Source organism: Sprattus sprattus (genome assembly GCF_963457725.1).
Source record: "Sprattus sprattus genome assembly, chromosome: 10".
NCBI classification, from domain to species: Eukaryota; Metazoa; Chordata; class Actinopteri; order Clupeiformes; family Clupeidae; genus Sprattus; species Sprattus sprattus.
Window position 1 is genome coordinate 22,242,788 of NC_137908.1, and position 25,845 is coordinate 22,268,632.

Consider the following 25,845-nt stretch of genomic DNA (forward strand, 5'->3'; position numbering starts at 1 on the left):
CCACTTTGAAGGGATGAAACATTAGCGTCATCTATGACAAGAGGGTGTCGTGGAACATATAACGATCCAATGTCCTCACTAATATAAATGTTATAGAGGTCTATTTTAATAAATGTAAACACTTACACCGCTGGGCATAAGGAAACTTGACCCACCTATCAACCTCTTTATCCAGAGCGCGCAACCTATATAGCCTATTTTAACGTCACACACCACATATAATTATAATAAAGTATGAATATTTGATCTTAACTAGTAGCAAAAGCAAATTATACCATACGGCTGTTGTCACTTTTAGTCTATAGTGATTTTGCATGCATAGTTTGAAACAACAACTGCCAGGCATACACCTGCCTCAAACATGGTACATGTACTTTACTTGTGACCTCATACGTAGGCGTTGAACGGCATTGTGGTCTTGATCCGCCCCCACTTGAATTTCAAGAACTGTCATTCATTCGAGATGTAAAACTAGTTTTACATGTATTTGTCATCCGGGTGTAGTTGTGGTTAACGTTACGTGTAAATTTGTGAATAATTGCAGACCCATCGATAAGACTTACCAAACTACTTCAGGCAGCTTCAGTGTGACTGAACTGTCGTGGGTTACCAGGGTGTTAGCTAGCCGTTTTCAACTGTGGTGAGTTATACTGACATGTCTGAACATAACTTAGCCAACTTGTCCATTTGTCTAACTAGCGGGTGAATCTAGAACATATTTAAAGTGATTCAACTTATTAAGCTCTAAATCACCATAGGATTGTCGAAACCATAAAATTGGAAGGAATTCTATGGTTGCACCCCTGTTGCATTGTCACAGCTAGTTAGCTAAATAAAGAGACACACTGGCAAGCCTCCTAGCTAAAGTTAGGCAACCTCAGTCCATTGGCTACTGTGTGTTTGTTAAGCATTGCAGTGCAAAGTTTATTTCTAATATTTGTGAAACATTCGTTACGTAGGAAGGTAATGTTGCCGCGTTTAGCTTACGTTAGCCTTAGCTGTTGTGTAGCCGTTATACTGTAAGATGCATGAATCTACTTACCTTCATCTCATTCGTCCACTAACTTCTTGGGATATACGACAACATTTGTGTGTTTGGGGGGTATCTGCTTTATAAAATCATATGAAACGAACCTCTAGTTAGCTGAATTTGTCATCACGTTACATGGACGTAGCTAACGTTGTATGTTGACTAAATGTTTCTTGTTTTTGTTAGCTAGCTAACTTCCCTACGGTGTTTTAGATTATCTCTGACACTGAGATGTATCACTAAACTCTGGTATTTCATTGTATCCAGGTTCTCACGCCAGACCCCTTGCTCAGCGGCTCCTTTCTTGTTTAATGCACCACTGACCTCCCTTACTGTGGACCCACAATGAAGGCTCTAATTCTGGTCGGTGGTTATGGTACACGATTACGACCTCTAACCTTAAGTGCGCCCAAACCTTTGGTGGAATTTTGCAACAAGCCTATTCTTCTGCATCAGGTGGAAGCACTGGTGAAGGTCAGTTTTCATTTATATTTCCTTGCCATGATATTTTAGCAGTATGACACAAGTGGGAGTGGGGTTGGTAAAGGATATCCCCACCACTGTGATTAGGCCAGCCCCACAAATACTAGTGTCATAATGCTGTTATACTACCAACTAGTCTTTTTTGATGGTTATTGCGATTTCCCCCCGGTTAGGACCCATGTAAACTTTAGTTTAAGTCTTAGGGTTAGGACCCATGTAAACCTTCAAAACGGTTATCTGGTGTTAAACTCTGTTGAATTTTGAGAGCATATCAGAAGAAATCTTAAAACTGAAATTTTGTGTCACTGTAAATTAAATTAGTTTTTGATTGTATTTTTTTCTTCTCTTTTTTCTATCTCTGTGTGCTTGCCAAACCCGAGGTGATTCGGCACTGAATGACCAATTCTCTTATAGGTTATATAATTAGATTACAATCTGCATTTACAGAAAGTAGGAACTTCCACAGAGTTTTGTACCATGGCTTCCTGACTTCCAAATTTTCTGATTGATTTCAGCCAAATGGGCAGTACAGACACTGCCAGTTATATCCCCTGAATGTACATGTTCTCTCTTCACAACATTGAAGTTGTGGTATTTATGTTAATTTTGCTGATGTTTTACTCTCTTCATTCAGGCTGGAGTTAGCCATGTCATTCTTGCTGTCAGCTACATGTCTGACTTGCTGGAGAGAGAGATGAGAGCGGTAGAGGAGAGGGTAAGCTCTGTCCACCTCTTTTTAAACTGCAAACCAAAAACACTCTGGGCCTGATTGGCTTTCTTATTCTGAAGGGATTCTTGTTTACTCCCATATTTTCAGCACAACCTTAAAAATGTTTGTCTTTTGTTTTGTGTTTATGGGTCCTTAATGTGAACATTTATAATGACTGATACACTGTGTGACATTATGTCTCTGTCTCTCTTTCTCACTTAGCTTGGTATTAAGATTTCTCTGTCACATGAGAAGGAGCCTCTGGGAACAGGTCAGTAGATGTATGACCACGGTAGTAGTTATCATTGACACTCACTCAGGAGGAGAACAAAAGGTTCATGCATTCTTCTGTGCAAACTTGTGGTTTTGACAAGTCTCAGAACAGCACTCAAATATATTTGTTATTAAACTTTCCTCCAGCTCATCTGAAGTAGTATGGTTCATTGTTCACAGACAGCTGAGGTCTTACTGGAAAGTTAACCTGAGCATTATTCTAAAAACAATATTCCATAGTAAACCAACTAGTTTCAAGTTAATGGTGTCGTTCAACATTTTCATTTATTGTGGGTTGTACCTCTCATGAGTGGAAAATCTGTAATCAATGTTTTGGTTTTATTTACAATTCCTGCATTTGTGTATTATTATTATAAGTAGTAGTGGTAGGTAAATTCAAATACTTGAAAATACTTAAGTTACAGTAAAAATAGTTTATCCTATAGTCTATATTTACTACTATACTAGGGGTTGCACAGATTACTCAAGTGTTAGTAATTGAGCAGCTACATCAAATCTTGTGTCAGAACTGAGTGTAAGAGTTTATGAGAGTAAGAGAGTTTTGTATGGTGATGGAGAAGTGAAGCGTTTCAGTTGATAACTCGTCTGTCTCTGAAATTGTTGCCTACACCACGTATTAACCCTTCCCAAAAAATCTCAAGTTTTACACTAGCTTTCTCTAGCAATCAATTTCAGTTAGAGCCCTTGGTAAACAAGAGGAAGGATGGTGACTGCAGAAATCAATTGTTTGAAAGTTCTTTGATAAAACACTGTCGTTGTGATAAAATGAATGTTGATAGGTGAAAATCACAAAAGTTACTCAGGACTCTGGAGTTGCATATAAGTATACTTATTGAACGAGAACGTTCGATTCTTTCACCCTCGGCTCTCCTCGCTAAATTAAATGTAATGCTTTAATTCACTTTAAGAAAAAGATATTAAAGGGTAGCTGTTCAATGATGTTTTGGTATCCGTGTCCATTCTGACAGCTGGGCCTCTCGCCTTGGCAAGAGAGCTGCTTTCAGACAACGAGGAGCCCTTCTTCGTACTCAATAGTGACGTTATCTGTGACTTCCCGTTTGAGGCCATGTTGAAGTTCCACAAGCATCACGGCAAAGAGGGTACCATTGTGGTAAGTGATACATTTGCCCTGTGCTGGTCTTTTTTTTTTTTTTTTACTGATTTTTGGTTGATGATATTATATACTTAGACTTCACCAATCCACATGTAACGTGGCAAGATTGTAGCCTCAATTAGCTGATCCAGAATATAAAGTTTGTGTCCCTAGGTGAGGTGTGCTCTTCGTGTTAGCGCCCCCTGAAGTGGGATAGGCTCAAAGCACTTTTTGGGTTATAGGTCGACAAGCGTTTCACCAAAAATAAAGATTTTTTTAAGGCAAGTTGGCCTCTAGGAGGCGAATGACCCTAGCTCATTACGATTTATTTGTGGGGTAGTACCACTTTGTAAATAATGTTCAACTCAAAAAAATCTACTGCTTCACCAGCCAATATCTTGAGATGGAAAAAATAAATTTCACAAGCTGCATTGCTACCACCTATTTGGGATGCATGTCAAATTGTATGAATTACTTCCATGAGATGAATTGCATCTAACAATTTTAAATATCTCAATAATAGCTTAATCTAAAGTTTTCAAATGTGGCATGCTTATACTTAGCTACATTCTTTGGATTAACACCAAATTGTGATATATTTTGTCCATAGTGAGCACTGCAACTGTCACATTCCAATATCTCAGGAATCACTTGAGCTAAAATTAGGAAATTTTGTATTCTTATACTTTGGTATCCTTTCAACCAGAAATGGATTGGATTCCATCCATTAGAAGCACAAAACCAGTTGCCAATGGTGGCGGACATTCATTTTTGCAGCGGTCAATATAGAGAAAAATCAGACATCTGAATGTTGGGGTGGCTTATTCAATGGAACTTTTTGCAATATTCTGACGATCCGTATAATAAATATATATATGTTATTATGTTCTTTTATATATTTTTCGATACTGCTTTTATGTGGTATGTCTAGTTCAACCTTTTGAGTTTGCTAATTTTTTCTTGGATTACTCAACGCAGTGTGTGTGTGTGTGTGTGTGTGTGTGTGTGTGTGACAGGTGACGAAGGTGGAAGAACCATCAAAATATGGAGTTGTAATATATGAAGCAGAGACGGGAAGCATTCACCGGTTTGTGGAGAAGCCACAGGTTTTTGTTTCAAACAAGATCAATGCTGGGATGTACATTTTCACTCCCTCTATGCTTCAGAGAATCCAGGTAAATGGCAGATAACAACCTTAAAAGAACTTCACATCCTCCATGACTATTAAAACATTGGCCCGACATTTAAAGCATTAAACCTGCTATGTTTAAAATACTCCCCTTGCAAAATCTATGTTGGACCCACTAAAGAAAGTGTGTGTGTGTGGTTTTAAATTGCGTTGTCTAACAGTTAAGGCCGACTTCAATAGAGAAGGAAATCTTTCCTGTGATGGCAGAGGAGGGACATCTATATGCCATGGAACTCCAGGGTATGATGATAAGTGTTTTCAGTGATCAAATGAACCTCAGCCTCCTATGTTGATTTTACTGCTATGAGGAGGCATAGTCCACTTGCAGGAGGAAACACACCAATGTAAATATTGAGTCAGATTTAAGTTAGTTTAATGTGATATCTACCCATGTTCATGGTGTTTAAATAAGGGGCATTGCAGTCGTGTTGATACCATGCTTATGCTGTTTGTGTCAGGCTTCTGGATGGACATCGGCCAGCCCAAGGACTTCTTGACGGGAATGTGCATGTACCTGCAGTCTGTAAGGCAGCAGGCCCCAGAGAGACTGCGTACTGGACCTGGATTCCATGGCAATGTTCTTGTGGTGAGACCCCTGATGTTTTTCATAATGTCTTCAAATTTCTGAAACTGCCATCAGCAAGTGTACCATGACGTAGTTGATGTTAAGGCCTTCAGTGTGTGTTCACCCAGGATCCAACGGCAGTGATAGGGGAGAATTGCAGTATTGGACCCAATGTGACTTTGGGGGCAGGTGTCGTCATTGAGGATGGTGTGCGCATCAAGCGCTGCACGGTGCTGAAGGGAGCCCGTGTGCGCTCCCATTCCTGGCTCGAGTCCTGCATTGTTGGCTGGTGCTCCTCTGTGGGCCAGTGGGTGAGTAAGGAAATGCATCTACATGTCCTAATACCTTTCGGGTACACTGTTCTGTCTCTTTTCTTCAATCAGCCCCTCTAACATCCACTGTGTATTAATCTCACAAAGAGAAACCTGCTCTTTCACGGTTCAATTCTCACCATAGTGGTGGTTCATTTCACTCATGCTAGGTATACTACATGAAAGGAATCTGACCTAACACACCTCTTGTTATGGATGTCCTATTGTTAATATATTTAATTCAGTGATTGCTTTAAAATAGTCTGCATAACAGGTAGGCAAGTTGATTTGAGAAACTCGACGTACCAGAAAGCTCTGTGAAATTAGCAACTAAATGCCCATGCATAACTTAGGTTGCGCTCTAAAAATGTCCTCTAACAATTTCAACCAAATGAAACCTTTGTAGCAAGAACTCTAAAGCAGCCATTTATTTCCCTAGGTGCGAATGGAGAATGTGACTGTGCTGGGTGAGGATGTGATTGTGAATGATGAGCTCTACCTCAACGGGGCCAATGTGCTGCCTCACAAATCCATCACAGAGTCTGTTCCAGAACCACGGATCATCATGTAGCCTGGACAACACCAAGAAACATCACTCTCAAAGTGCCCAAATATGCGACTCACTAGTCAGAGAGGGTGAGGTGGCTGGGGGTCATTGGTTGATTGATAAATGATGTGGAAATAATGTGGAAGGAAACTGACTTGAGTTGTGGACTGTTGAAGAGATGAAATTGTCAAGAGATATGCATCACAGTGGACACTAAGTAGCACCAATCCTATGGAAAGAAATCAATTATATTCATAATATAAGAGTTGGATTGCTTTTCAGAGCTCCACACACTCATGAAGGAGTTTTAGGCATAAGGTCAGGACATCACATTGCCTTAAGACAGGTTGGGCTAAGGGTTACTTTTATTATGCATATTTTTTCTGTTTATTTTGAAAGCTCTAAAATCAGCTAATGCCTCTCTATGTCTTCTGTGTGATGGGTTTTATGTTAGAAATACAGGCTGGGTTAGAGTTGTTGCTTTGATTTTTCAGATTATCTTCAAACCCAGCATTATAAGAGTTTTTCCATGTATTTAGGTGATGAGCTGCTCAGCTACAAGTGCCATTAATTACAAATGTTTTGTTATTTTACCAGTTTAAAAGATCAAGAAAAAAGACCATTCCCAAACAGAAAGATTAGCACAAGATTCAGGTCTCAACCCATGTTGAATCCCCAGAAGAAGGAAAAACCTCAACCGGTTTTGCTCTGTGGTTCGTCTGTAGGGTGCTCAGAATATCCTTCTTGCTCAAAATGTGGATTAGTCTGATACATTTTAATGTCTGGGCATTTTATGTAATGGTTGCTTTCTATGTTTGACTTCTTTTAAATCTCCACGTTGTTATTTTTGATACACTTTAAGCAAGGGAAACACATGTAGTCTTAGCCCCCCCCCCCCCAAGTAGGTACAGTAGGTACAGTTCTGAGGAAGAATCTAACTGTATGCTCAATTGAAATGTGGACTATGGTATATTGTCTCTGAATTGGATTGAGTCTACCAAATGAAGTAATTGCTTTTAATTAAAGATGTAGCAAGTTGACAAAAATGAGAATACTTCTGGTCATATGATGAAGTAACTCTGAAGGCATGGCAAATGGTGTACCTCCAGTATTACTATGCACTTTGTTTCTGTTCAACAAATGCATCAGAAACACCTCATGGAAGACACTGGAACAAGGGTCAACTATTATCCTTCAGATATGTCATTTTTCTCGGTCTAGAAGCATTTACATTTTTTTAAACAAAAAAATTGTTGCTTGAAGTGTTTTCTATTGGATTCATATAAAGACTGATCTTTATTTCTCTCTGTGTACTGCATAGTAGTAGGTTGTCCATTATGTGTCCATTATTTTTATGTGCAAAGGGTAACTGACTGTAATGGGCACAAGGTGGCAGAAAATGCACAGTAGCTGAACAGAGCAAATAATTCTAGTTCTTTACATGCCTTGGCAACGGTGTAAAGTGGCTTACATCCTTGTAGAATTAGTCTTCTCTTCCTTTGCTTTCAGTCCTGTAAATGTGACTGGCTGAACACAATCTGTACAATCTACCACCAAACAAGTATTGGCAAACAACTTTATTCATCAGTAGATTTCTCTCTGCCTCTCTCTCTCTCTCTTTCTCTCCCTCTCTCTCTCTCTCTCTCTCTCTCTCTCTCTCTCTCTCTCTCTCTCTCTCTGTGTCTCTGTGTCTGTGTGTGTGTGTGTGTGTCCTCTGAAAACAGTGCTGAATCACTTCACATTCAGATGAATCAGGTAGACAGGCATTTCAGCCTGAAACATAATTTTGCCTTGGTTTACTCTACTCTTCCATAAAAAGGCAAAACAAAGGCGTTGAGTCAAATTACAGGAAACATCCTCCCATGATTCTGTAAGAGTAGCTGATGTCAAAGAATGCGACCAGTACATTCTTTCAAGCTTGTATCGCGTACTCACTCACGGCCACGGGTGATGTCATGTCTTTTTTTCCGGGAGGATGGGTGTTCCCAATTTGTAGCATTTAAAACATAAACGCAATCGGGGCGGAGAAACCCAGCCATGTATTGGTTTGGCAACTTTACGTTTTATTGCAATTGGTTGACTGAGCTGGAGAGAAATTCCTACCCGCCTTGTTTCTTGGGCTATATAAGCTTTGTACAACGCATGTGTTGCAGAAAACAATTATAGCCTTACCTACCTATCGCTGCTGGCTGATCTTAACTTCTGTGCAAGCTCAAAACTTAAGACAACAGCCTCAGTAGCCAATGGATCTGTCCGCGGGAATACATCAAGTGAGTAAACATCTCGACGTTCTCTGCATTAACTTGACCTTGCGTAAAACTGGCTGGAGTGAATGAGGTTTTTGTTTCACTGGTATTTGAAAAGTGTCTGACCTAGGCTATATAACGAGACCTGGTAGCCTACAGAACAAAAAAGTGCAATACGTGAATTCATGTATTTTAATAGGCTTATTTCCAGATTGATGATCAAGTCTAGCAAATAGTAGGTCATATGCCAGTGTAAAGATATTAATAATCCTAAACGTATGTTTTAGACTTGGACTATTTGATGCCGTATAAACAGTCACGAATGTTTAAATGGTATGTTTCATAAATTTGTCTTGACCCAGAGAACAAAATTCAAGTACAAAACGGCTTTATTTATCCCCCCTAAAGTTTATTTCGCACTAACTTTCAAGTCAAAATAGCCTACACTGCAGATTCACAGAAATGGCTTCCATTCGACATGCAACAAAATAAAATGATGTGGCTGGCATGTAGACTATACTATAGTTTACCGTCATCTTTTTGTTTAAGTTTGGTGCACTGTGGTGTAGCTTAGTTTGGGAGGATTGGGGGACAATATTGTTGAGTATTCTGGACCATTTCCCATCTCAAAGATATAGCCTAACCCTTGTGATGGGGAGAGAGTGAAGGACATAGTAAAGGAGAACGAAACGGTGAAGGATAGCGAGGGAATAGGCACGTCAACTTTATCGAAAGCACATTTCATCCACAGAAGCAATCCAATGTGCTTTAGATATATAAAAGCAAATGGAATATCCAAATGAAAGATAAAGACTTAGCGCTGAAGACTTTGATCATTGAAGGAGACAAATAATTAAATATGTGTTTGTACACAATACATAGAGGAGTATTTAAAAGAATACATATATTAATAATTAACAGAAAGTACACAGTAGCCTATTTAAAATGTAAGTTATATAATTGTATTAAGAGTTAATTCCAGTAAGAGTATAGTGCAGGTGTTAGAGCTCCATCACACAAACACACTAAAAGAGAAATGTTTTTAACCTGGTTTTAACACATTGCTTCATTTGAGGGAACATCTCTAATCCTCTGTCTGTGTGTTCTAGGTGCATGCTAAATGCCTCATTCACCATGTTTGGTTTGGACTCAGGGCTTTACAAGCTGGACTGACTCTAATGATCTAAGAACCCTACTCGGGTTCTACTTTACATATTTGAAACCTATCAGAGATGTATTCTAGGCCCAAGCCATTCTGTGATTTATAGAGTAGTAGCAGCACTTTACTTCTATTCTGTAAGTAACTAGCCAATGTAAAGATTTTAGAACTGGAGTAATGTTCTCTGTTCTCGTGGTCCTGGATACAATTCTGGCGGCAGCATTTTGAATGAGTTGCAGCTCTTTTAATGATCTTCTTGGGAAGACCAGTTAAGAAGCCATAACAGTAGTCCACTGGAAATGGGCTTCTCTTGGTCTTTTTGGGACACCAAACCCTTGATTCTGACTGTATAATAAGATGATAGAACTAGTAGGCTGTTTTGGTGAATGCTTTGATATGATTGGTAAAAGTGAGGATTTCGGACTTGGTCTTTGGTTTTTAGAGCCCCAGAGTTGAGGGGACCCCACATATAGCCACTTTATCAGATTCATAACTGCCAATGGTGATACAGTAAATCCAATAAGACTAAATAAGACCTGAACCAATTAAGGACTGCTTGAGAAAGTCCTACCCAATTTGCCAACCTGTTCAGCAGTATTCTATTATATACAGTGTCAAACGCAGAACTGACATCTAGTATATCCAGAACTGACATTTTACCTGAATTAGTATTAAGCCATAGATAATTTAACAATGTGATGAGCTGTTTCAGTGCTGTGGTGATGTTGGAAGCCTGACTGAATTCTTTCATAATAAAAGTTCATAATACATTGCTGAGTTGATTAAAAACAACTCTAATAGACAATTTGAGACGGGCCTATTGTTGTTAACACAAAGGCATCCAGAGTTCTCTTTTGTAAGAGTGCCTAAATGGCAACTGTTTAAGTAAAAATTCCTGATCACAGCGAACCATTAACTATTTGCTATTAAATAATAACTTATAACTAAAAACAGGCCGATCGCTGACTTCATACTCGTTACTTGGTCACACTGTTTGCAACATTTGGGGCCATTGTCATCCGAAAGAATCAGAAAGCCACTCTGGACACAGCCTACCTCCATTCTCCATTCATTTTCTGCGAAATCATCTGGGTAAGGTTTCTTGCTTTTTCTAGACCCCCCTTAATAATAACAGTTGAAAGGAACAATGGAAAGATAATATTTCACATTATTCCTGTTTATTTTATTAATCTGAATTCTGTTTCATTCACTGAGACAAGATTTTGTCCACATGGGTGTGATAACAGCGTAATAAGCCTACAAATTATGGTGTATTGTGCATTTAGATGTATTTCCTCACAATTGCCTATTACCTGGCAGGGTTTCACTTGACTGAATGAATGTGTTAATCCTGTGCTTTTAGCTTGAGTCAACTAAAAAGGTTCAAAAGGAGTGATGTTGTCTTCTCCTATAGGCTGCAGTCTAGTATGTGAAGTCACAAGACCTTTGAGACACCTCTAATGCCTTTTGGACTCTACCTCATGTCCTGTCCCTTAGTTCCTCAGCCAGTGAACTGTTAAAGCATGCACGTCACAAAATTAGTGAGGCACTTAATGCAAAAGTCTGAGGGCTTATCCTTGTTCTAAATTTAACCTGCTAAGAACCCCCCCCCCTCCTTCTCTCAAAACCAACATTCTTTTTTTCTTTTCTTTTTTTTTTTTACTCTTATCGCTTTGTTGCCACAGAAATTAGCGGTGCTTTTCCTAGGATATTTGCAGTGTGAATTGGAAGTTTTGTTAACAGGAAACGTGTCTGATTTTGATCATAAAAGATACAACCTGAAGGTAACTGCCAAGATTAAGCAGTCTTTCCATGTAATGGATCACTTCAATTTGCACTTGGATGGCCAGTTCAACCTGAGTGCCTCAATTAAACAAACTCCCCACTTTCCTCAGTGTACCCTGTGTGCCCAGACTGTGTAACTCAGACAGTGTTTGTGGTGGTAACATTAGGTGCTGACATGCCATGCAGCTCAGCAAGAGCACTCCTAAATACATAAAGTCACTTTAGTGCACACTTACACACAGAGAGACAGGCATGATGATGTATCTCTCAGCCAGTGGAATCCCTGAGGATCTTTGTACATATCTGCTTTGGAATGGGGATTATAAAGAGCTTTATTGTCATGGACACTTCGTTGTAGGTCTGTTTTGTTTGTTGTCTGTTTATGATATTGTTTTTCCTGTCATCTATTCAACAGGCCTCTATTGGCACTATGTGGAATGGCTCTTTCTATTTCTGTGAGGATTTTTGAGAGTTGATGATCTATGAGACCAGCCTTAGTGGGGTTGTACTTTACATGCTGCTCATCTGTCAACTCATCACTGTTTGGTTGCCAAGCAGACCCGCTCCCTCATTGTGCCCTTCATGGAGAATTCAAATTCTAGAGACCTGTCAGACTTGCCTACGTCAGGATAAAGAATAGAACTTGCCTTCATTTACAAAAAAACTTGGAAAATCACAGGAATATGGTCACACAGGATCTGATGTGTCAAGGAAAAACTAGGAATCAGCAACTGGATGTAAACCTGCAAACCCGCTGTATTTGCCGGAGTATTGAAATTCAAGGTAAAGGGAAAGGCTTTACTGTGCAAATAATATTCAATACACTGTTAAGCGAATATGTGAACATCTGTGCTCCTCAGCTCTATTTAGTCCTAACTGACTGCACCATCCCTCTGAAGTGTGCCAGGACAGAGAAGTGTTTGATCTTTTCTGTTGGGCTCTAGCCTACCACCACAGAACCTTTCTTTCACCCCAAAACATCTCCCCTGCAACTGTGGGAAAGGGCCTTTGGTTTTTGTCCCATTTCAACTATAAAGAGCATCAAGACCTCAGTTTCTAAGAGGGTCAAAGAGGTGTCCATGGTGCCATGTCTGGTAAACTTTTTAGTCAACCCTTTGATTGTATGACTACACTGGTCTTTAAGCTCATCTACTTCAATGAGTTTTCAGTAATAATCGGCTAGCACAATATAGTGCTTGCCCTGAAACTAGAAAATGTCAGAGGCAACCGGTTCATAGGGGAGTTCTGTAGTTTCTGTTGGTTTGACTCGCAATCTGGGCAGTCTGTTTTGGAACTCTGCACATTTACTGCAGTTCCTCACCATGCCTTCTATATCAGCAGTCTTTCATGGACAGTAAGCACTTAACTTCTTGTGTGCTGCAACAGGCTTAAATACTTTTTCGTGCATCCTTACAGCTATGTGTACTTTTCCTCACTACACCTTATTCACTGCAGCATAGTTGAGCATAGATACACACCCTTATCCATCCAACTTTGGAGGGTTGCACGACAGTTGGGCTCTCAACAGTGTATCAGGCAGCTCCATATCCTTTCTTTTTCTGTACTTGACATTTAAAGTATACCACTGCAGGAGCATTCTCATACTATTATTACTATTCTATAGACTATTCTCATAATACTTCAGTACTAGTGAATGTGAGCACAAGGCCTATAGCCTGTCAAAGGTCTTGTTATGCAAACTCAACATTACTTTTGAGAAGCTGCTGCAGGGGTGTTTCCTCTTTACTGAGGTTTGGAATGAAGGAGGGGTCTCACTTTTCGACAACATTGTGTCGGGAATCAAGTCTGACTATCAGACCTAACGTTTCAGCTGTGGTTCCATTAATCACTCTAGAGTAGATCGATCTATTGATTCAGCTGTGGTTCCATTTATCACTCTAGAGTAGATCGATTTATTGATTCAGCTGTGGTTCCATGGTCACTCTATAGTAGATCAATCCATTGATTCAGCTGTGGCTCCATGGATCACTCTAGAGTAGAACGATCTATTGATTCAGCTGTGGTTCCATTGATTACTCTAGAGTAGATTGATCTATTGCAGCAACAAGTTGAAGTTTAAAAGGAGTTGTTTGAGGCTGCTGAAAGAGTGAGGCAGTGGTTATTGCTGGGGCGCTCACAGAGCATTTGGGGACATGTGACTTCACCTGTATTATGTGAAGAAGCCTGTTGTCGCAAGGAGCTTGTTGTCGCAAGAAGACTGTTGTCGCATCTATGCTTATATGGATAACATGATGATGCTTACAATAATTTCTTCATGTACCAATCAGCTGTTAACCAACTTGAATGACAATCTGAAATGGGCTAGAATTGTTCTTCTATTATTGAACAAAAACTGGTGGAAGAGAGTTTTTACATTGATGATGATTCCTTCTATTCTAGAGAAACCGGTGAAGACCTTAAGCAGGTGGTACAATTCCATGACCAAGGACAGGTTGCAGAGCGTAGAGAATTCATTGTTAAGGCTATTAATACCATTGATAAGACCTTTTTGCCTGGTAAATTGAAATTGTGGTGCTTGTAGTTTGAGCTTTAAGGTGGGAAGGCAGGCATGGATAAGGCAGTTAGGAAATGTCTTCGGTTGCCATGTTGACTAACTGCTGTTGCATTGTATAGAAAAGGAATTGTGGAATTCCCATTGAGTGGCTAAGTGGAGGAGTTCAAATGTGCTAAGACAAGCTTGGAGAAAACGTTGTCATGGTGTAAAGATCCAGCTGTCAAGAACACTGCTCCAACAGTGAAAACAGGAAAGAAGTAGAATCCAGGAGAAGCGGTTCAACATGAACTAGGCGCATTACACCATAGGGATATCATTGGGCAGGTACAGAGTGGAAGAGCAAGGTGACAGTTGGAAAGCATGGGTAGTGCTACATTGCTGGAGAGGAGCGAGATGGTAACCTGCTTGGTTCGCAAGCAAGAAGAGGAAACTAGACCAGTAGCAGCGGCTTCTCAAGGAAAGGTCAGGGCAATGGATGAATTGGCATAATGTTGAGAAGAGGAAGATTAGCTGGGGAGAATTGTGGGCTATGGATGCTAACATGGTGGTTGTAGCCACTTAAGATGCCTCCCCCCCCAAAAAAACTCCACAGAGTATAGGTGTTAGCTTATTAAGACCTATTCTGTCTGATTGTAAAACTAGCTTGACCCATGGAGGACACATGGAGACATTATCAAGAGAATCTTTGGCGTGTTAGTATGAGAATAAATTAGTTGTTTGGTTTGTTGGTTGTTTGCTGGTTAATGACGGGGACAGTAGAATTGATTTTGTACGCAGTATGCAGCATTGGTAGTGGAAGTGAGGGGGTTGGCCATTGTGGGAAGTCCCAAATATAAAAAAAAATCTATTCCTAACTAAAAATAAATAAATGCTGTGTATGAAGCATTATTTTCTGTGGCAGGGAGGGGTGTGTTATCAATTCATCAATAAGAGAATATGAGCACATCGTAGTCGGATGACAGTCTTTTCAACTCTGTGTGTGTGTGTGTTCTGGATGAAATCCAGTCAGTCTTCCCCTCTGTGTTTTACTTAACCTGGGTGGTAACCATATGCATATTTATTAGTACAACAGTGACCCCTGCCCTATAAAACCATCAGCAGTATGTCCAGCAACCCGCTGTATGATAAGAGAGAAATAATATCTGTGGAGTTTATAGACAGTTAAATTGACAATTTCTTTCCCTTTCTCTCTAGATGTCAGTGGGGCAGTCTACAGTTGTTGGGGCCATGATGTGTCTGACATGTAAAGGGGTCTGCACTGGATTTCAGCCACATTCCTGGAGGTGATTTATAGTCTAAAAATGTACAGAAACCCATTTTCCTTTCACGTTTGTGGAATGTGTTGCTCCATTTGCCACAGACACACACTGCCAACTATTGTGGCTGTGTCTGTTTGAATTTCTGAGCACATCTGATATTAAGCACATCTAATGTAAAAACCAGCCTTCCATTCTGAGAATGAATCAAAATGGTATTCAGGCCAAGTATGTTGTTTTGCCGCTGTGGTGGAGTATGAAGCATAAAAATGTGAACCCAAGAAAGGTAGGTTGGTCCGGGGGTAAGCCGCCCCTGAGAGGATATTTAGAAAAATATGCTTTAAATGGCAACATCTGATTCTTTTTGGGAAAACAAATTGACAAATCTACTCGAGACTAATCTTCAACAAATTTAATGTATCACATATTATTGCGTTCAAGCATTACATGATCAAGCTCCTACTGGTAATTGTGAAATAGCTGTAGAAAATAATGGATTTAAAAAAAATAAATATTGACAATAGTTATAAACCTGTCAGCACAAACAATGGAACAGTCTTGCGAGTGTATAGGGCTGTATCATTGAAAAAGGTCCCGCCTTCTGTGCTACTTTTTTTTTAAAAGGCTCTGGTACATGTGCATAGGATTGTGGGTGCTTTGGGAATGCAGTGGATACTCCAACTGCATCCTCGAAAATTCTCTGAATGAAGGACTCGGTCCTTGGTAGAAATTGAAGGATCCTAGACATTGAAAAAGTCCTTTGGTGGGATTTGATGGTGTAGCATCCTCGAAACGCAGCCTTAGAGGATCCTACCATCACTTTGAGTAACACCCAGCGTATGGGATAGAATAAGTGCATCACAGTCTGGTGGGGTGGGTGGGTGTAAGCCAAGGGTCTAGTATCTCACAAGGTTGATAATCTTACAATACAATATGGTGGAGTAGTAGAAATGCTAATGAGTGTGATGTAAAGGAATATGTCTCAGTGTGTCTTCTTGTAAAGTTTGTTCAACACAATTTTGTCACGATATCCTGTGGACTGGTTTAATGCCCATGTCTGATCCCTGCAGTATCCGTTAGTAATCCTCTACTACTGCTGAAAAATCAAACTTTTTTCTTGTCTGGAGGTCAAATTATAACTGTCAAGAGAGCAAAGGTAGATAATATCAGCTGTGCTGCTGACACAGAAAGAATGAAAATGGTATGTTATTTAGCCGACAATTTAGTCCAAAGTGACCTCCAAAACAAATTGGGGGGAAAAACAAAGCATTGTGCACATTACAACAAAATGCTGAAAAATGGATTTTACATCAGATGATAGTACAATTAGCAATAAGAATAACTGCAATAATGTCACAAAATGTAGGGCTTGTAACACATACATTAGTACAGGGGTCTTCAACAGGGGGTCCGCGACCCCCAGGGGGTCCGCGGAGGTACTGCAGGGGGGTCGCGAAATCTTTGGTTGATAAGATAATTTTTTTGAATATTTAAAAAAAAAAAAAAAAAATTCAAACAATTTTTTTTTCCACAAATTCAAATGTCTTCCAAATCAGAATTGTATTGATTCCCTTTAAATTTACATTAACATAAATCCAACCTATTGTTGCGAACGTATAAATTGATCGAGAAGACGTTATCTTTCAGTCCAATCGACACATTCAGCTACCCACAGGAGCTCTCTCAAGCTGGGCACCGGTTCACTCACAGCACCTTTTTTGCACAGGCACTAGCCAATCAGATCGTGTTTCTGCTCAAGTCTAAAGAGCGCAAAGGTCAAAAATAAAAGATGGCGGACCAACTCCATAGCTGGTCTTGTGTGTACCTATAAATTGTTAGTTTAACATTTTTTTGCTTAGATTTAAAAAAAATAAATAAATAAAGAGAAATAGACACTATACAAGGTCAAAAAACGTTAATTGTAACTGAAAAATAAGTGAGGATTTGCGAGGTGTGTGAGCCTCCTAGCTAATGTTAGCATGCTACTACCTACAATCTTAACAACTTGCTAGCGGTGTGATTGGTTTGTTGACCTGTCAATCTCACTATAACATCTATGTTGTCAAAACAACTCCATGCGCCAGACTCCTCCTCCGTCTTCCGTTGGATCGTGTCAGACAGGAGTAAGGGTAGCTATGTTTATTTGGCACTAGGCCCAGTTTATTATAAACAACATTTTATGCAATTTATATAGTAGGGGGTCCCTGCTCATCTCGCCATCAGTTTGGGGGTCCCTGGCCTGAAAAACGTTGAAGACCCCTGCATTAGTATGACAGATGAGCTTAGTCGCTGTGATACTCTTTGAATGTATCATGACCATCACTTGATCGAATCTGCAAAATGGGTCATTGCACCACTAAGGTCATTACACTATGAAGGTCATCCCCATGGGATGTTCTTCAGAGGAACAAGGTGATTAAGTTCTTTCTAGATGTCAGTAAGGTGCATTGCACACAATCAACGGAGACCAAGAATGTTGCCTGGCTAATATTTATCTATTATCTCCCTCTGGAACGAAATACTGTTTTCTGATTGGCTAATGGGGTGTACAATAAGTTCGTATAGATGGACACCTTGGACGTAGTCCCAGTAGAAAAGTTATATCGCCGTTCCATATCAATGCTCTTGAATGGTTACCATTGACAACCAACGTAACGTTTATTTTTTGACAGATAGGATAATTTGAATAAAGATGGCGGGGTGTCGGGAGAAGTTAGTGGGAAATGTTTTATGTGAATTAAGCTATCTACACAACTTTTTATATGTCTAAATTGACTCGGTTAGTTGTCTATGTGCTACACGAATGTTGCAGAGTATTGTAAGTCTTAACTGAAAGTCTCGAATATTATTTGTAGGCGGCTACTAACGCTTAGACCAAAAATCCATTGAAACGCATAGTAGCTCACACAGCTAACTCGCCTGCTCCTCAACGCCTTGCTGTCGATTGTGAGCCTTCGACCAAAATTACCAAACTTGACCTCCCTGTTGCTCTGTCCAACTTCAACATCAACGGAAATGTGGAGTTCAACTTTAAATAGTAAAACCTTATGAACAACGCCTATGTCCGTGTGTCCGTTTACAGAGGAGAGCTCATGAGTGTTACTTTACAGCAATGCCCGGGGAAACTAAAGGTCATATGATAAGACCAGTTCCACGCACTACTTTCTCACTACTTTCTCTAACAGGAGCACTAGGCTTCAAATCAAGAATTCATCAGGTTATTATGCATATTAAGTTTCCTAAAGATAAAGGAAATTCTAAATAATAATAATAATAATAATAAAAACATTTTTCTATGTTGTAAACGGGAGATAAGCGGGATAACGGCCTCCAAGCTGTACAGTTCTACAAAGATAATGGACTTCGCGGAGCTGCGCTGCGCGTCGTGGAGTTCTTTGCCCCGCAGCGTCCATTATCTTTGTAGAACTGTACAGCTCGTCGGCCGTTATCCCTTACAAAATCACTGGATATTAAGGATAATAGATTCTAGACATGAAATTACCCGAGCTATCATGCTATTCATAGCTGTTGCCCAATTAGGTGTAATTTATAAAATGTGGATATTTTCATGTGCAAAGGGAGAGAGCACCCACCTTGCCCTGCCTAGGCCCAAACTCAGAGCACATGGCTGTATGCTCTGACCTCATCACATCTAAGCCAGGCTCATCCATGTTGAAGGCTTCTTTTCCTTTCAGAAAGGCCTGTTGTACATAGCATGCTACCAGTCATTGGGCTCTCAAACTCAGGGCTTCACCTATCCTCACATCATGCAGCACACACTGGGAATGCTCTGAATAGCCTCATGGCATCAACCCACTTGTGACTCCTCATGTACCAAGCTTGTCCTTACTCCACCTGTCCAGGTCTCCAAGGTAATACCTACTGTAGCTGCATTACCAGACTGTTCAGGATTTGGTACTTTGCTGACTGGTTACTCCTGCCATGTGGCATGCCTACAAATTACCAGCTGATATGACACCTGGTTTATGCCATATTTGTACCACTTGTCAGTGCCTTCTTGCACTTTAAAGGCATTAAAAAATCAGTCACCAGCCGATTGTAAGCTGGGCATCGGAAAGATTTGCTTACTTTCTGTCTCCTTGAGATTGTGAAGTTTGTGTTTTTACGATGTGTGGACACAGGGGTGAGTAAAGTGGATGACTCTGTGCCCTTTCAGGAAAGCCTGCACTGTATGCCACTGCAGCCAAGAAGAACATGCTCCCAACTCTGACTTGGAGGATGACCGTAAGATGGGCCGCTTGCTGGCAGACTCTCGTTATAGTCACCTCACAACCAAGGTCAAGGGTGGAGATGGCTTCCGTGTGTACAAGCGCAACCGCATGATCATCACCAACCCAGTGGTCTCACGCAAAGACCCCACCTTCCACACCATCACGTATGATTGGGCCCCTCCAGGCCTCACACAGAAACTGGTAAGAGTTAACAGAAAACTTATTGGGTAACGTAAAACAATCACATTTGGACATACTCAGTAATTACTCAGTAATCTGTTACAATGTATAATAGTGTTACTATGTTGGCCTGAAGTGAATCAGGAGTGAAGCTGGGATGTTTGGATGAAATACAACACGACATTGAGGCATGAGGAATGCCCAAAAAAGCATGTAGTGTTATACTAGCATTTGACAACATAGTGTTTACCTGTCCATAAAAAGTTTGCAAAAGAACCACAGAATTTAATTACATTTATAAACATTGTTTTTCAAGGTAGCCTTATTACTTGATGTTTACTTGACTTTTACAAAGCACTGTTGCCAAGTATCCAGTATTAATGATCTACAGATGTTTGATGTTAGTAAAATAAATAGGAGACTAAAGATCTTCACCAGTGCTTCAGTGGTAAAAGGCTTAAGGTGCAACCACTTGCATGTAAATTGAATAAACATCAAACTTGAATGATGCTCTAATACGTGCTTAAGTAGATTTGTAGTAATGGGGTCTAGTAAGCACACTGATGATTTAGATTAGGAGATCAGGGAAGTGTCAGGGAGGTCAATGAGTGTGATGGAATTCTATGAGTACACCAGATTGTGTGAGTGTTACAGAGGTAGTCACAGAGCTTTCTGAGAGGACTACAGGGTTGTGGAGGGGGAGGAGACTGTGATTTTTTTTTTCTCTCTCTTTTCAAATTTTGTTATTGAAAAAGGTCATAAAATCATAACTGCTACAAGTTATGAGAAAAAAGTATTTTACTGCATTGTGTTTTTTTTTTCGTCTAGAAATAGTGTTATTTTCTTCAAGTATTGAAGAATATTAGGCTTTTTTGGCACCAGAAAGTACTTTTTTATGTTATCCCTTAAGGTCAGACGAAATATCTCAAGTTTGGTGGAGTACTATTTCTCTATCTAGTTTTCAAGTAGTTTGTTTAAGTGCACAGGTCTGGTCAGTGTCTTTTCTTTTTTCTTGTTCTCTTGTTTTCCAAGGCATTGACTGGTCTCACTGGTTCCATTTTGGCACAGTATTATCATTAATCGATAACAAGCCTTTTGCCATGGTTTTGATAAATGTTCCTACATGTCTGTTTAGAAAAAAAAAAAAAAAATGTATTTGATTTTATAAATACTTCTATCCATACCCAACTTTTCATCAGTCAAAAAATCTCGAAATTGTGAGAGGATCACCAGCGTTTTCAGAATCTAGGTAATTTCATGAGAAATCATCCAAAGCTGTAATAGATTTCACATTCTGTTGCCTAATTAGAAATTTAACAGAAGAATGCAATTGTTATAAAATGTAGATATTGTCACGTGCCGAAGGTAGAAAGTACCCACCCTGCCTCAATCAACCTCAAAACAATGACTCCTGACGATGTAACCAGAGTATATTTGCTCTTACTGTATCACCAAAGATTCCTGTTCAAGCATGTTGATGCTGGAATGTTGGACGTAGGGCCAGAGTTTAGACAAAGAGGAAGGTGTCCACTGTTCACATTATCTGCTGGGGCGTATGCCTCTGACCTTTTCCATTTCAAAGGCATGGCTGTCACTGGTCTTATTTTGGCACAGCGTTACTTACAGCGTCATTTTACCCAGGCCGGAGCTGTAAGCACGAGGTGTTAGTGGTGCTGTTTCTGGTGCCCCTGTGGGATCCAAAGGGCATTGTGCATCAGGACAGAAATCTAGACCAAAGACCTTGGCATTCTATCTTGCCTGTGGCAGCAAGGTCATATTGCTTTAGAGGATTAGAGCAGAACTTTTATCCTACTTAGCTGTGAAAGCAGACAGGCCTTTGCGAGATTTGCTGGGCTACAATCTTTTTACAATATTTAGTCAATTGATATTGTAAGCAGTGGTAGATGGCTACCAAAAAATGTTGGTCCCTGATTCTCCAGCCTCTCCGACATACCCAAAAGCTTCAAGTGACTTGTCATATTAGTAATTGTAAAGGTATGCTTACTAAGAATTTGTTTTTGGATTCAGAACATATTTTGGGCTAGCTGCACATCGGGGTCCTGTTTGTCCTGTCTGGATTTATTTTCCTATACTGACTACTATACATTATATAAAACTATATATATATATTTTTTTTAAAACAGTTATAGCTTGGTCATTGTGGAGATGTGTGTAGATCAATGAGGGAAAATTGAATTGGACTGTAGAAGACACTTTCTTGTGAGGTTGACATATTTAACAGTGAGTTCATTCATGTTGCTTGTTTGTTGCCATTTGGCCTACACGCCATTAAGTGATGATGCCATGACTGGTCCGTCATACATCTACCCAATACGCTTTTGCTTATAACGGATTGGTAATCTCTGCCTCCTGACATGTCATATGTTATTCTTATATCACTCCTTGAAAAACAATTGTCAACAATTGCGCTTTGCATGAAATGTCATGTATTATTTCATGTATTTACCCAGCAACATAATGAACTTGAATAATGCATAATGAGCCCTCATCTGCAGCAACACTTTGAATAGACATTATCTGTTCTAATTTTATCTGAAGAGGTAAGCATTTAAAGTGTCTGCTTAACATCACACTCACACTGTGGCTATTTGTCTTGACATATAAAATACTTCTTCAGTTATCATTAAAAGAATAATATTTCACACTGACAGCGAGCGTTTAAAATGAGTACTGCAGTCAAAATTCAAAATATTCGAGAGAATTGTCTTCCCCGCCCCCTTCTCCCCAGACTGGTAATGTACACCTTTAACTTTGACAATGGCAAGTGACAATGAGTCATACAGTGCAAGTTAATCAGCAATGTTTTGATTTTTTTGCAAATCGTAAACCAGATCATGTGGATTTTTTTAAACTCTGTCGATGGTAGCTAGATGCATGGCAGGCTATGTATAGGAGCCAAAGGTAAGCCCGTCATCCAGAAGACAAAAGCCTACTGTTCCAAGTATACACTCTGGAGTTGGAGTTAACACTTTCCAGTCCCTGATAACAACATATTGCTCAGATAATGTATATCATTTCACATTTATTTTGGAGTAGTAGCCTACTGTTCTTCCTTATTACAGTCTGTTGCATAGTTACATATGTTACGTTACATAGTTACATATGTTAAGTTATGAATGTATAGTTCACACTGGCCAAAACACAAACAGATGTTCTCCTGCAGAACGGAAATTTAAAAGGAGAACATACTGGCTGTAGCAATGTTGTCAAATAAGCCAGTGTTTCAATGTACATATCGTCGTAATCTCTGATGACGTATCATGGTAATTTTATGATTTATACAGTAAATGTATTACACATTGTTCCTTTAATATAGGTTAAATCCATGTCACAAAAAGCTTTTACTCGGTGGTGGTACAGCTAGCCAGAAAAAGTTGGACTATGAGGATGAACAGCGATCCTAGGCTATCTTTTATAAATTGTACACAAATTAAAGTACAGTTTTGCTGTCTGATTTTGTCCAGTTTGTCATCATTTAATTGGTTCCTAAAGATGTAAAATGCATCTCCAGTATTCAGGTTGTTTTCAGATTCTCTGAACTGAACTTTGTAAGGCAGTATTGTAGAATATATCTCTTTTTTTGGGTCAAGAAGGGGAATTTATCCTATTCATTACAGAAACAAATGCCTACAGTGTAATAGAAATGACTCGCTGTTTTTTTGCAAGATAATCCAAGAATTCAGAAAAATGTGACATGCAATTCTTACTATGTATGTGCCACACAGTCTAAGACAAACCACAATATAAATCAATACAATGCAAACCACTTGTGTCTCTCTTGCTCTCTCTACTAGGCCATGCAGTATATGGAGATGCTGCCTGAGGACAGGCGTCCAGTGGCAGGTACTGAGGGAGCTACACACCGTCGCAGGCAGTTGGTGAGGCAACTCCCCCTTTATGACCACGATCCCTTGCACTGCCACAGCCAGTCTGAGGCAGAGCTGCAGGCCATGGCCACATTTGTGAAGAACTTTAAGGAGCAGGCTTTGGGTGTAGGGGAGGTAGCTCTGCCTGGGGAAAGGGAAAAGGCACAAGAGAAGAACGGAAAATCTCCTACCGAACTAGCCCACACCATTACCAACGGCACTGCGGAGAAGAGTAAGAAAAGTGAATATGTAAGTCTGCCTCGCTACTTCTCTCTCATACACACACCCGTACTTCAGTGTGCAAACACAATGACCACATAACATAACAAACTCCATCTCCAACTCCACCATCTCCTTAGCTTTTCTCTAGTCATCTATTAGGCAATACCCTTTTGAACTCTGCATGAGTAATGTTTGAGGAGGAGCAGAAAACTCATAATTAGAGCAGGGCTTTGAAAGCATACATTTTTTTTCTCTTTCTGTCTGTCTTTCTTGCCTTGACTTATGATGGTCATGCACATCTAATTCACATAATTTCTTGGCTTGTTGTTCTTCCATGTTTTGATATACCACTTTCACCACATTAGTACCTCCTGCCATGATAACTGGTTGATGTCTGTACACATTTGGTAGAATTTGATTATTAGAAAATGTACAGATGTAGTATTTTGAAGTGTAATTTGCTAAGGCAAAGAATATGTTTTATCTTATTATTTTATTATCATCACTTGCCATTGCATTTGCTTATAATTGCATCACCACATGATTAATGATCGTGAGAAAAAAATCAACAATCAGAATGTACCAACCCCCTCCGCGTACATGCACGAACATTTACCGACATGCATACTTTATCATTTTCTCTTTCAATAATTGTGTTCATAATATAAAAATAATGAGCTTTGGGGGAACATCTGAACTTCATTGGTTTTTATCATAACAGGAATCCACTGTTTGGGCCTATGCACTTTAGTGTTTATTAGACACTCTTACTAGTTTGTATCATGAATGCCTAGGTTTGTGTGTGTGGGTGTTTGTAAGTGTGTTGAAGTGTTTCTCTGTGGATCTTGCCAGCGGTGCAGTGGCTGTGGGGAGCTGGCAGCAGAGGACAGTCCAGTAGTGTATGCTGAGAGGGCCGGGTACCAGGAGCTGTGGCACCCCACCTGCTTTGTGTGTGCAGAGTGTGGGGAGGTGCTGGTGGATCTGGTGTACTTCTGGAAGAATGGGAGCCTGCTGTGTGGACGCCATTATGGCCAGAGTGTGAGACCTCGTTGTCCTGGCTGTGACGAGGTAGGGAGAGAAATGGTGATAATGTGTTGTGGATATGTGAATGTCTGAGCCACCCTGTAAATAGAAAAGGAAGCAGGTCTATGATCTGTGTGGGAATGAGAATTCTCATTCATGCATTCCTCAGCATGAGTCCTGAAGTTTAGAACATACGTAAGAATATGATGTAGTTTCAGGTCTCTGATAATGTGGCTTAATGTTGTGATGTAATGAGCTGAAAGTATTTTGGAGGTAACTTGGCTTACTCCTACCCTGCCTGTCTCTCTACCCACAGCTGATTTTCTCTGAGCTGTATCAGAATGGAGCTGATGGGCAGCTATGGCATAAAGAGCATCACTGCTGCTGGGAATGTGGTCAGAATCTCAACACTCCATGTGCTTGTGCCAACAGAAAACTTAGACCTGTTTGAACATGTCTATCTGCCACACAAATAAACTCAGCCAAGTCCATCTGAAAAAACCTGTCATCGACTCAGAAATGCTCTTATGAAACCACCCACACCTGTTACACAACAATTCTCTTAAAACATCAGAGGCAATTCAGGTGGTGCAGTGATTAGTGGCAACACTTTTCGAGGTTGACCGGGGCTCGAATCCAGAATGCTGCAGTTTGTCTGTAAGTCACTTTGGATAAAAGCATCTGCTAAATGCCAGTCTTTTACCTTTATGTCTGTTACTTCATTTATCAATTTGGATGGAATTAGCTACTGTGATTTTCACCAGAAGGCTTATCATGCAGGTGTATTGGGTATCTCCGATTTTGTGCATCACGGTTGGTCTGCCTACCGCCTATACAAGAGCTCATCTTGAGCAGGTTTTGGAATTCTATCAGTTTAATCTATCTATTAATTTAATTCAATTTCAATTTGACATTTGCCTGATTGGCTTAGCAATGTACTGATAAAATGATAGCTTTCATGTTGTTTTGATGTGGTCAAAATATAATGTGTTTGTCCACCAATGCCTTCTGTGAGAGATAACATGTAGAAATTATGTCCAAAGGTAAAACTAGACCCATCTAAATATGGATGTAGATGCAAGCTTTTTTCAAAGGAATGAATTTGCTCTCTATACATTT

At 39.9% G+C, this 25,845-nt stretch overlaps 2 protein-coding genes across 3 annotated transcripts; both read left to right on the top strand.

Moving 5' to 3' along the window:
• Positions 1 to 508: 508 nt before the first annotated feature.
• gmppb (GDP-mannose pyrophosphorylase B) lies at positions 509 to 7,485 on the top strand. 2 transcript variants are annotated; one of them, XM_080845849.1, is made up of 10 exons: positions 509 to 640; positions 1,298 to 1,504; positions 2,148 to 2,228; positions 2,445 to 2,493; positions 3,485 to 3,627; positions 4,626 to 4,784; positions 4,960 to 5,038; positions 5,257 to 5,384; positions 5,492 to 5,674; positions 6,114 to 7,485. In XM_080845849.1, exons 2-10 carry the CDS (start codon positions 1,376 to 1,378, stop codon positions 6,243 to 6,245), a joined length of 1,083 nt encoding a protein of 360 aa, XP_080701975.1. In that variant the 5' UTR covers positions 509 to 640; positions 1,298 to 1,375; the 3' UTR covers positions 6,246 to 7,485. The 2 variants fall into 2 exon arrangements, with proteins under 2 accessions (XP_080701975.1, XP_080701976.1); XM_080845850.1 differs by lacking the exon at positions 509 to 640 and adding an exon at positions 1,038 to 1,089.
• An 875-nt stretch (positions 7,486 to 8,360) lies between these two features.
• lmcd1 (LIM and cysteine-rich domains 1) lies at positions 8,361 to 25,735 on the top strand. Its single transcript, XM_080846845.1, has 6 exons — positions 8,361 to 8,491; positions 15,121 to 15,209; positions 19,360 to 19,615; positions 23,410 to 23,730; positions 24,556 to 24,771; positions 25,043 to 25,735. Exons 1-6 carry the CDS (start codon positions 8,465 to 8,467, stop codon positions 25,175 to 25,177), a joined length of 1,044 nt encoding a protein of 347 aa, XP_080702971.1. The 5' UTR covers positions 8,361 to 8,464; the 3' UTR covers positions 25,178 to 25,735.
• The last annotated feature ends 110 nt before the right edge of the window (positions 25,736 to 25,845 follow it).